General features: G+C 37.1%; 2 protein-coding genes across 2 annotated transcripts; both read left to right on the top strand.

The window, feature by feature from the left end:
* The first annotated feature begins 244 nt into the window (after positions 1-244).
* Positions 245-1,030, top strand: LOC146146946 (sepiapterin reductase-like). The gene has a single exon (XM_083387884.1). It carries the CDS (start codon positions 245-247, stop codon positions 1,028-1,030), a length of 786 nt encoding a protein of 261 aa, XP_083244010.1.
* Positions 1,031-4,370: 3,340 nt separating this feature from the next.
* On the top strand, positions 4,371-9,842 carry LOC146146945 (lactadherin-like). The gene is made up of 6 exons (XM_083387448.1): positions 4,371-4,602; positions 6,867-6,983; positions 7,277-7,333; positions 7,644-7,790; positions 8,927-9,096; positions 9,591-9,842. The coding sequence occupies exons 1-6, from the start codon at positions 4,431-4,433 to the stop codon at positions 9,726-9,728; spliced, it is 801 nt and encodes a 266-aa protein (XP_083243574.1). The 5' UTR covers positions 4,371-4,430; the 3' UTR covers positions 9,729-9,842.
* The last annotated feature ends 2,008 nt before the right edge of the window (positions 9,843-11,850 follow it).

Below are 11,850 nucleotides of genomic sequence, written 5' to 3'. Positions count from 1 at the left end.
GTATGACCGAGGTCGTGCTTTTAAACCTCGCATAATGATAGTTCTATTGTATATCTAGCCTGGCCTTTCTGGCATAAAATATTTAATTGATTGACTGATTGGGCTAGTCTTTTAAAAGTCTTACGGTGTAGTAGGAATACAGTTAGACCTTATCTATTTAAAACATAATATATTTTAGATATATAAGATATTGAATGCTGTTTTTATTTTTAGATCCTTGATTATTTCTGTATATTTTTTGATAATGGACCCCCTCCAAAATCCTGTGTTTGCCATAATAACTGGCGCAAATCGTGGATATGGATATGCAATTGCTGAAGCTTTGCTGCCAAAATTGTGTGATGGTTCTGTATTGGTCTTATCAGGAAGAAACGAAAAAGAATTGAAATGTGCACAGAAAACCCTTTTGAGCAAACAAAATGAAAATCAAGGAATTGTATTAAAGCTTTTAGTTGCTGATATTAGTAATGAGCAAGATCTAGTTCATTTTATGGATCGTTGTCTTGAAGGTCTTAACTCTCACACGTTTGTCAGTAGTATTCTTTTCAATAATGCTGGAACCCTTGGAGATGTAAATGTCCAGTTTGACATGCAAAAAGACTTTGGCGAAATTTCAAAGTATATGGATACTAATGTGACCTCTGCAATGTTTCTGACAGCACAATTTCTGCAAAGCATTCCTAAACATTGCACATGTTTTGTGATACACATTTCATCATTGTGTGCAATTCAGCCTTTTCGGGGAATGTCAATGTATTGTGCAGGCAAATCAGCCAGAGACATGATGTTTAGAGTCTTGGCAGAGGAAAGAAAAGATGTGCGAGTGCTAAACTGGGCTCCTGGTCCAATGCCAACAGCTATGACGGATACATTATCTTGCATAAATGATCCCATTACTGCAAAAATATTTCAAGATTTGAAAAATAACAAAACGTATGTTGAATGCTCTGCGTCAGCGTCCAAGCTCATGATGTTAATTCACAAGAATTCTTTTAATTCTGGTGCACATATTGATTTTTATGATGTATAAGTGTTATATCAAAATTGGTTTGTTACGGCGCAGCGTTTTTTTTTTAAGTTTTATGGCTATAAGCTAAAATGTAATTGATTTGTTTATTATAAATCTCTTAGTACAAAACCTTTAATCAACAGTCTATGTTATGTTTCTTATCGTGTTATGCTTTTAAATGTATTGTAAGGTATTTTATTTTACACCGATGTACATATTAATTTTAAGGGTGTTTGTTGATGAAAATTGAGCTAAAACGTTCGCTCATTTCTGATTAAACAAATTACCATTTTTAAAGTCTGTCTGTTCGATACAGTCTGGCCTAGGTTTTAGACTTGTTTTCACCACGTCATAAGCTCAATATGAAACTCTTCTTGTATTGTTGCGTGACTAAAAGAAGGATATGCAATTTTAAAAACAGTTTTAACAGAAAAAAGTCATTGTATTTTAGGCTTAAACAAAGAACAATTAAGCTAAATCTGCTCAATGTAGTTTTTCGCTTTTTAATCCCCATGCAAATTTCTGGCCCATAGGCTGTCCTGGATACACATATTTGCCCATTGGTTTAAAAGTTTACATACCCCCTAAACTAAATAATATCAACTGTAAATTTCACTCAACGCTTACGTATGTTAACTAAGAAATCGGCAGGTAAAATCAAATTCAAAGAACTACCAATTCGCTCAATTAGTTAAAGAAACGGGCTCTTCTTAAAAAGAATCCTTTAATTTTTATAGCACTAATTCGCCATTTTTACATTTCCAGATGCAAAATACAGCACACTTAGCTCCAAACGCTTGTCTCAGTTGACATCAAATTGAGAGCACTAATGTAATGTTTGAGAACCTTCAAATGTACTAATTGGTTTTACGTTATCGTAAAAATTGATTTATTAATATTACAGTTTTTATGTTTATCTTTTAGGGAGGTTAAAAAGTTTAACGTGGACCCGCGGGTTGGTGAGCGTTAAACGTGCAAACAAATCCCGATAGCAGGGGTCCTAAACTTTTGGGGACGCGCCCCCTTGACACAATTTACCAAATTCGCACGCCACAATACGACTAATATGTATTATAGTCAAACGCTCAGCTATATACCGAGAGTGTTTTCAGATAAATAGAAACATCACACCCATAGTGCAAATAAGAGGCAGTTCAATGTAAAAAAAATTAGTTGTGCATTTAATTGCTAGGTGTAAATTCACTGTTGTTTCTGAAAGTATGATTTTATACAACACAACATGTGGCGTGCAGTACTTAACACTTAAAAAAGTGCTAAAACAAAAAATTCGTTCAAGCGAAAAACCTTTTCCAAAAAAAAAGAAATAAAGGTAAAATTTTGTTTCGAGGAATGGCCACATTTAAGTCACTGGAACTAAATAGAAGAAATGAATATTCAAGATTGAAATCACTGACAATAAATCTGTTTTACAATAGAACAAACAACTCCATGCGTTGAATAAAATCCGAAACATTACTGAGTTGGTAGAAATACATCGATTTACAAATTAGACACAAATATTTCTTCGCTAGGTTGGTTGCCGCTATGGGCGACAAGAAGGCACATTTTATATTGTTACATGTTGGTTTTTGTCCTTAGGGTAGTGTTCAACATATTTTACCGCCGGGCACACCTGTAGACCTGTAAATTTGGTGGTGCCCCTGGAGCGAAAGTATTTTTATTATGATATTTAAGAAAAATCTGAATGAAATTCAAGAGAAATGTCGGTATAACCACAAAAATATCTCGACAACTTCGCTCGCCAGGTGCACCTGACGCCGAAGGCTTAAAAAACACTGCATAGCCCTGTCAGGTTATGTTGCCTCACTGTTACGTCGCCCTTACGTACGTTCGCAACATGTAATTAACTTACATGTGGTTCAAATTAATCAAATTAATAGCTCGTCTGCTCAGCTGTGCCGAGCTAAATCTGGCGAAACAGTTCCTTTGGGATTGCCAGCCATGTAATGGTCTCAACGCCAGTCAACAGACACAAACTAAAAGTCTCGAATATGGCAGGCCTAATCAGCGGCGGCGCTTTGTAATTTGTGTGAATTTGCTTTGGACTTTTAAGTTATCGGCTGTGAGTTTTCAATTATGAATTGTCAGTTAATGTTTGTCATTCGCAATATGTTAGAATAATCGGAAATGTAAGACCATGGTGTTTTGTGTACATCAATCGATTCGTTTGGCAATAATTATGAATACTAACTTTAATGCATTTAATATATCTATCAATTGGAATCGAGTGGTGTGTGTTTTGTTACAAGCTTCAAACAAGATTAATCTAGGAAAACAACACGAACTCACGGCCGTTGATGCTCTTAAATAAATAGGCAGAATTAGCTAGTAAAGCTTATTAATAAAATTAACTAATATAGGACATTAAGCCGCTACGGGTTACACTGTAAAAAAATCATAAGATTTGACGCAGCCCAGATTTTGGCAACACAGCAAAATGACGCAGCCCAGATTTTGGCAAACTTACACAGGCACTTTACACAGGTACCAGGCAGGTGCAAAAAGCCGATTTTTTCATGCTTTGGTCCAATGTGTTGTCAATTATGTTGCATGTCAATCATGGGGTTACGAGAAATACGACACGCCGACACGATAATTATAGTTGTTAATATGCTTTATCGGAGATACGAACCAGTGTTTTGCAGGTTTCACGAAAATGGCAATGCGCTTAGCATTAGCTGTTCGTATATTGGAAACGAGACGCTAACATTCATAAGCAACTCAGAATTAAGTTTTCGCCACTTCTGTGTAATACATTTTTGCTGGTAACTATATCAAAATAACTAAAATATTTTTGCATAAAGTGTGCCAGTTGCTTGACGAAAAGGACTTTTTGTCGCAGGAAAGTATAAGCAGTTATACACAGGATATTGATGTTACAGTTTTTTATAAACACTTTGGTTAATGAACTCATTGCGAAGTTTGTAAGCGTGTTTAAGGGTATGAGACTTACCTTTTAATTTGAAACTTTTTTTGACGAGCATTGATTGGGAAATTTTATGTGTGAAGGCGTACAAAATCATGCGTTCTTCCATTTGCAGTTTATTAGCAGGCGTGTGTTAAAAAAGTGTTTATCTTACAATCTTTAATGTGATTGATTAACGTTAACCTTTTGTGGAACAACATTGCATTCCATATAATGTTTGTTTAAATTTGATTAAGTTTGAAAGGTAGAACCCAGCGTATCTATAAAATTTCGGATGTTTTAATTGGTTTCTACAGCTATAACATCACAGAAACAGCTACTAATTTATATAAGTTTACAAGTTATCTGGATAATAAGATAAGGCTAACTTCCTCCTAAAAACTTTCTGATTGACTATTTTATATGGTTAGGTGCGAATAAAATAAGCAGAAAACGGTTACCAAGATAAAACTAGTACCTAGAAATACCTACAGAATGGTTACTGCTTTGGGGACATTTTTGTTTATTTGGACGGTCTTTCTTTCTTCTGCAGTCTGTCTTTGCTCTGCTGGCGACCAAGGCGATTTCGATGTTTGTGTTTCAGTGCGCCAACGAGACTCGCCGAGGGTGAACAATATTAATTCTACTTCGCAAGTAAATCGTGCTGGTAAGTGAGATAAAGCCTCTCCATAAAGATATCACACTTTGTTTCTAATTGCTAACAAGTAATCGTTATCGAAATATAAACACTGTAAACAAGAGGTTCCCACCGTGGGCGGTACCACCCCCTTGTGGGCGTTAGCGAGTTACAAGGGGGCGTTTTGGGTCTTTGTCTCATTTGGGGGGCACTGAACGCACTTAAGGGGGCGTTACGTAAAAGTACTTTTTGCAAAATTTTCTGAACTGTTTACATAAAAATAGTAACAAACAGCACTGTAATATGTAACATTGAGGCTTAAATGGCAATTTAGTACTGCGAACGTAGTAGTTTCCCACGCATTGTTAACTCCTGACGTAATAATTCGCTTTTTTAGCCATAAGACCGAGATAAGAACAACATCAACGTCAGAATGAAACACAGTTCGGAATAAGGCCAAAATAGGACTAATACATAATGGTTGTAGTGCTGTTTAAATCGCAATAAGTCCTAAATCCGTCGGAATAAGACTTTAATGGTCAAAATTAGGCCTAAACAACACTTTAACTAACCCCAAACCCAATCCTAAGTGCATAACTAACTCCCCTAATAATTTCAACCAACCCATCTTCTACTAACCCAACCCATTGCCCTACAATAACCCCTAACAGGACCCAAAATCCGGTGCCAAAACAGTGGCGGTGGCGCCCAAACATCGTCACTAAAACGGCCAATGCCAGACCGACGGATTGTCCCATATCTTCTATCTACAGTTTCGGGCGTTATTTAGGCCTTATTCGGATGATTTTAGGACGTATTCCGACAGATTTAGGTCTTATTTAGACGATTTGGATCTTATTCTGTACTGGATATTACTGGGTATTTGACTATATTATGTTGTTGGTTTTAATACTATGGAATTATAGATTTTTCTGCTTTAGGTATTGTTGCTTTTTAGGTCTCATTGTGTGTTCCCGTTGGTTGTTGATGCGTTTCACTTTTTTATACGCGATAAAATGTTTGTTTATTAAAAGTCTTGGTGCAGATGTTTGTTTATTAAAAGTCTTGGTGCAAAAAGTTTAATTTTTCCTCGTAATAACATAACGTTGAGAAATAATGCATGTATATTATAGGCAGTAATCTGGCGTTGGTCTAGAATCCTACCACAGCAAACATTATTTGGGTTAGGGTGCGGGTTAGCGTTTGGCTATGTTAAAAGCAATATTGTTAAATGATAATACTTGACCCACCCAAACACTAACCGACACCTTAACCTAAAAGTTATGCATTGCTTTAATAAATGTTTCAACCATGTGGTAGGATTACCAGTTCTCTGCAACCGGTGTGCCTCGAAGTTCCCGGAGATGCATTTTTTAATGATCAATCGAATTAATGCGAAAAATGTATATTTCATCAAGGCAGGTAAAGTTTTGATCGTATAATTCTAACCCCACCCATAAGTTAATCTTAGCAGCTAGTTCAAAAAATATATTAAACGAAAAAGTACAAAGCACCAAGTTTGGGTTGGATTTTTTGAATGCTATAAAAGCCCTCTGTAAGTAGCTATTGCAAGGGGGCACACTTTTCAGGACGTTAACCGAGAAAATCTAGTAATTCTGCCAAACCCTAAAATCAGATGATAAAGGAATGTAGTACGTAAAATTTTCGACGCCTTTCATAACAAATCGCCCCTTTTTTCTATTTACTGCCTATGATATTTGCTGATGTTGTCTATTGTCAATCGACATACATTTCGTAGGTGTGCGGTCAAATTGTTTTATCTCTGTTGGTGTGCCGCAAGTGGAAAAAGGTTGCGGAGCACTATTCTAGACCAGTGCCAGTAATCCAGTAAAATTCCATTAGCTCAGAGTACCTTGCACCAGTGTGTTTAAACCTTAACGAAATTAGTGTTATATGTAAAGTATTTGCTTTAATTTTTTTAAGTTATGCACCTACGTCATTAATTTAGTGAGGGGCGGTACGAAATAATATGGAGCGCAAGGGGGCACTACTATGAAAAAAGGTTGGGAAACACTGCTGTAAACGGATGTATTTTCCTTGAATCCTAAATTATTGGTAGCAGGATTCTGCTTGTCGAACACTGCTTCACCGACGCATTTGAAAAAACAAGTATTTTTGTTTGTTTGATGTCCTTACCCTGAAAATGTTTGATGTAACATGGAACTGATTACAAGGACGTGTCATATTGTGCGAATTATATTTTACATAAGGCCTACTCTGGTTTTTAAACTTTGCGTTTAGGTACAAACGTATTAACTATGCTTTTCTTGTAGGTAAAATGGGTCCAAGGGGACCGAGGGGCTTTAAGGGCGACGTTGGACCCCCCGGAGAATGCGTTTGCGACCAGCAGAGACTTGATGAAATGCAAAGCGAGATAGATCGCTTGAAAGGTGATGGAAGCATCTTACGCTTATATGATCGTCAAATATTAAAAAAAACATATATAAAGTGGGATTTTGCCTCACATGTAGATGTAACTTTGTAACGTAAAATGTTTTATGTAAATTTGTAACTTCAGGTCATCAATTAACATTTTGTTATCTCTGCAATTTTTTCAGGGCCCCTAACCCAAACAAAAAATGGGATTCGCACCTTGGTATATAACTTACGTCTTTAATGTCAAATTAAATATTGTAAAAAATGTACACAAACTAACTAACTAACGTTAATCTTCTGTGTTCAGGATTTTACCGCGAATTAAAACCATCACTGACTCTCCTCAATTTCAAGGCAAACCCGGGTAGGTTTCAAGTCTTAGCCTATACAATAATAACCTTATTAAAGGCGAAATAATACCAGGGGTTCAAACTAAGCAAGTTTTGTTTGCTACGAACAGAAACTTCTTTATATAACATAATATTAATGTTCTTCTTTCTTGGGAATTCTTTTCAAAAGCTAGTTTAATTTTTTTTTTGTTAGACCGAAGTAGGCTACCTTTCTCTGTAAACCAGATAACTAAGTTGTAATCGGTAGAATAAAACACAAAACTGTCAGTTTGTTCTTTTATTTGCTAGCAGACTTTAATCCAAATAAACTAAAATACATTTTAGAGGATTGTTATGTTGGCTTGAAGAATCGGCAAATACCAGATTCAGCTCTTACAGCATCTATGGTGTACGACGCCAATCACGGGCCGCGTTTTGCTCGACTGGACAACCCGATCGATCCAGGAGTGTGGGTCGCCGGCAGGGGCAATGGTAACTACTTGTCGTTACACCACGGTTCAACACAATACCAAACATTTATACCACTGTTTCTTAAACTGTTTGTCGTGCCTCGACAGTTTCTCAAGTCTGCCATGTAACGTTCATTAAGCACGGAACAGTAGAATGAAATGCACACTATCCAAAAGAAATGTAATAATGTTAGGATATTTACCAACTTGCCATTTTTGTACTTGTTTTGCAAGTTATGAAAAGGTTGTTTTTGTTCCACAAATATATATAAATTATTTTGTGACTGCACGCAAGCTAAAAGTAATTAAAAACCACAGTTGTGCGGAGTCTATCACTTAGTCGTAATGATTAGCTTAAACGACACACGCACCAAAAGAACGAACGAATATAAAGCTTGAAAAACACAAGTGAGGTGAGAATCGGACTCGTCATAGCGGGACGGTTGTTATTTCAACTTTGTTTCATAGGTCTAATTTTACGACAAAGTAAAGACGCAACAAAAGCGTCGTTGACTGAACGATTACATCGAAGATGATTTACAGTAGCAACATCAAGCAATTGACACATTATGCTTTATGACCTTTAAAGCAGCTTCAGAAGCGCTAGATCTCAGTGGTTGACATGCACATATATATGTGTGTACATGTTTCATTGAACAATAATATTGTAATGTGGATCCCCTTCAATATGAAGTTGCTTGTACTAACAGATTAAGCAAGCATTGGCGTATGGTTGTTTCTCGACTCGTTCCCTTCTGAGCCTGTATAGCTCAGTTGGTAGAGCGACGGTCCCGGCTTGACCGGAGGTCGTGAGTTCGAACCTCGCTGCAGGCTAGTTTGTTTTAGTCTGCTCTGCTTGCATCATTGATCGACAGATTCGGTAAGTCTGCAATGGCTTTCGGTGTACCCTGAAAGTCATTACTAGATCAACACATCGGATGCCTTTAGAAAAGCTAACCAAAATCAGGTAGCCTTGTGAGGCGAAAGACAACTAGCCTGCGGTAAGGTTCGAACTCACGACCTCCGGCCAATCTGGGCCGTCGCTCTGGGAGCACGTCGCACCACTGCCATCGTTAGCAAATACGATTCAGAAGGGCTTCATCACAGAATACACATTGGGTATATCTTATTTCGGCGCGATTTTTTTGTGATCAACAGCTCAAGTCGGCCAATGGATTCAAGTTGATCTGGGTTCATCCACTACCATCACGGGGATAGTAACCCAAGGCCGAAGGTTGTACGACCAGTGGATCACATCTTTCAGGATATCCTACGGCAACAGCACAACCTCCCAACAATTCGTGAACAACGCACAAGGAACAGACAAAGTAACGTTTAAACAGAGGCCCAAAAATATTTTTTTAAATAATGTCCTGTCTTTGCACCGTTTGCTTTTATTTGGCTTTAATCTTTCAAAAACTTTAATATCGCCCAGGAGCTGGTAAAGCGTTTTTGTTTGGGAGGGGAATGCTTATTTTAAGGATAACTTACATCACAAAAACTCTGGCGTGCAGCGTTAAAAGTGGCCTAAAATAATTTGTTACCAAAATTTTCATTTTTTAAGCGATGAGACGCACGACGCCTTTGGGCTTAAACGATTTCAACAAAATGGCAATAGTATATTGGAAACCAAATTTAGATTGGAGATATTTTCAACTTTATAGGCAAAATATAACCAACAGTTTCGGGGGCATGGCCCCAAATAGATCCGCCCTAGAGACGACTTAATACAAATGTAGACTTGTTAGGATAGTTAGAAAAACCTTAAATGTCGAGCAACTGTAGTAAAACTAGTCTTTATCACCAACTCGACATTTTACAGATTTTCGTCGGCAACCACGACCGTGAAAGCTACAAAGTGAACCTATTCATTCCAGCCATAACCGCAAGGTACTTCCGCCTGTACGTTATGTCATTTAGCAACTACGCCAGTCTGAGGATGGAATTTTTGAAGTGCTAATTACAAAAAGCGAAATTACCCAGTCTCGGTGCTGATTCTTATGTACGCAATGAAATGGAAACTCTGTAAATAAATCGTTAATATTTTTGTGAATATATTATGAATTCAATGCGAGTGTGTTGTGGTTTGCTGTTTAACGTCTTTACAACAGCCTCGTTGACACCATGCTATGGTGAGTGAGAAAAAAATTGTATTAGAGCAGGCTTGGGCAAAATACAGCCCGCGGGCCGGGACCGGCCGGACAAACTATTTAATCTGTCCCGAGACTCATTTAGGTAAAATAATATACTTTACGTTTTATGCTGAATTTTACATTATGTCTATTTTAGATTCTATATTTTACCCCTGCCTTAACCTATCCATTTTTTTATTTTCATGCTCTCAATTATAAAAGCTGCACACGATATCTGTTAACCGGCAGTCGGCTGCATGTTCGCGTGTTTTAGGGAGACACAGACAGAGCAACGTGGCTCATTTTGCTCCCTCTTAGGCGAGTCGCCGAGCACGTGGAAAAATAGAAAGAAACTCGTGTGCTCCCAGACAGAAAAAAAATTGTTTCTTTATATGAGAGAAAGTCGCATCTCAAGCAGGCGCCGTCGCAAACCGGTCACAGGTGAGCAACTTTTATTTTTAAGGCGTTTGTTAACAATTCTAGATCGATAAATGTCGCTACATATTTAGTTGCTGTGCATAAAAAAACGTGTGAAAGTACAGCAACCCTAACCGAGTATAAACTACGCAACATTTGGACTGAATTAGCAAATTATCGCGTTTACTGCAGCGGTTTGAACACTAAATAAATTTACTTTTCAAACGGGATTTTCTTTCATTGAATGACATATTGTACCTACCGGGATTACGTATTTGCTTTTCGCAATTTAACAATTCCTGCTATGACATTCTTTTCTTAATGATTTTTGATCGATATATGTCACCGGTTTTCGTTAAGTAAAATATGCGAGACGTGTTAGCTACTGGGAAATTACAGAGACAAAGAATTAGATCTTTAAAGCCGCGCAGATAAGTTACATAGTTAATGGACATAAAGTATAAAGTTGGCTTAATAAAAATAAATTGTTATGTTTCGAACTTAAGACTTTTATAATTAAGAACTCCTTGAAGTATGTTATTGCGCAAAACTGGGTATATAGATGTCGCAAAATGTCGCATTTATTGCGGCGGTTTTTATAGTACCGGTAATCATTTTTCAGTTTTAAACGAGATTTTACTTACGTTTGACGCAGTATGGTACCGGAATTACGTAATTGCTTGAATTTGACGCAATGCGAACAATGGCTGCTACAACTTAAGGTTTTACGTTTGTGAGTGGTTCTCTATCGGTACAGGTCATGGGTTTTCGTTACGTAAAAGATGTTTGATGTGCTTAGTCGTTGGGTATTTAGTCGTTTCAAGTAACAAAATAAGGTTTAGGTTTGTTAGTGATTTCCGATCGATATACATATTACAAAATGTCATTAAGTTGAAGCCGATTAGGTTAGCGCTTATTTACTAAAGCATCCCGAAACCGACAGTTTTGCTAAAGTTGCAAGATTACAAATATTAACCCCGCTGTGCAATTCTTTGTAAATTTTCAAAACAGTTTGTTCGTGCTTCATATTTGTAAATAAGATTTTGTCGGATGTAACTAGGTTCGAAAGTAAGGTTGATCGCTGTTCGGTAACAACTGTAAAACTAAAGACAGTTATATTTGTTAAATGCTCATCAGTTTATATAGAAGCGCAGCTGCTTTATATTGCCATACAGTTTAAACACTACGACAGAATCGCTGGTTCGGTTGGTACTTTTAAACTAAATACCGTTTTGTTTGATAATTGCTGCTGTTAGCTAAAGTTGCAAGATTGGTTAGACCTAATACTGTTGCTGCTTTCATAAGGGCCGCATTCTACTTTGAATTGTGAGAAAGTATTTACTTGACCCAGCACTTTTTAACCACGCAAAATCCGGGCATTGCCCGAATGCACATGATATATCGCGCTTATTGCAAAATGCTGCATATTATTGTTATATGTAAATACTCTATTTAACCATGACAATTTTATTTTTCAGAGACGACTTTACAAAGATACGTCATAACGTGGCGTTATAAAGAGTACCCTTGACA

The sequence above is a fragment of the Ascidiella aspersa genome, chromosome 4 (assembly GCF_963924565.1).
Source record: "Ascidiella aspersa chromosome 4, kaAscAspe10.2, whole genome shotgun sequence".
NCBI classification, from domain to species: domain Eukaryota; kingdom Metazoa; phylum Chordata; class Ascidiacea; order Phlebobranchia; family Ascidiidae; genus Ascidiella; species Ascidiella aspersa.
The sequence above is the reverse complement of the archived record's forward strand: the minus strand, read 5'-3'. Positions and strand labels throughout refer to the sequence as shown.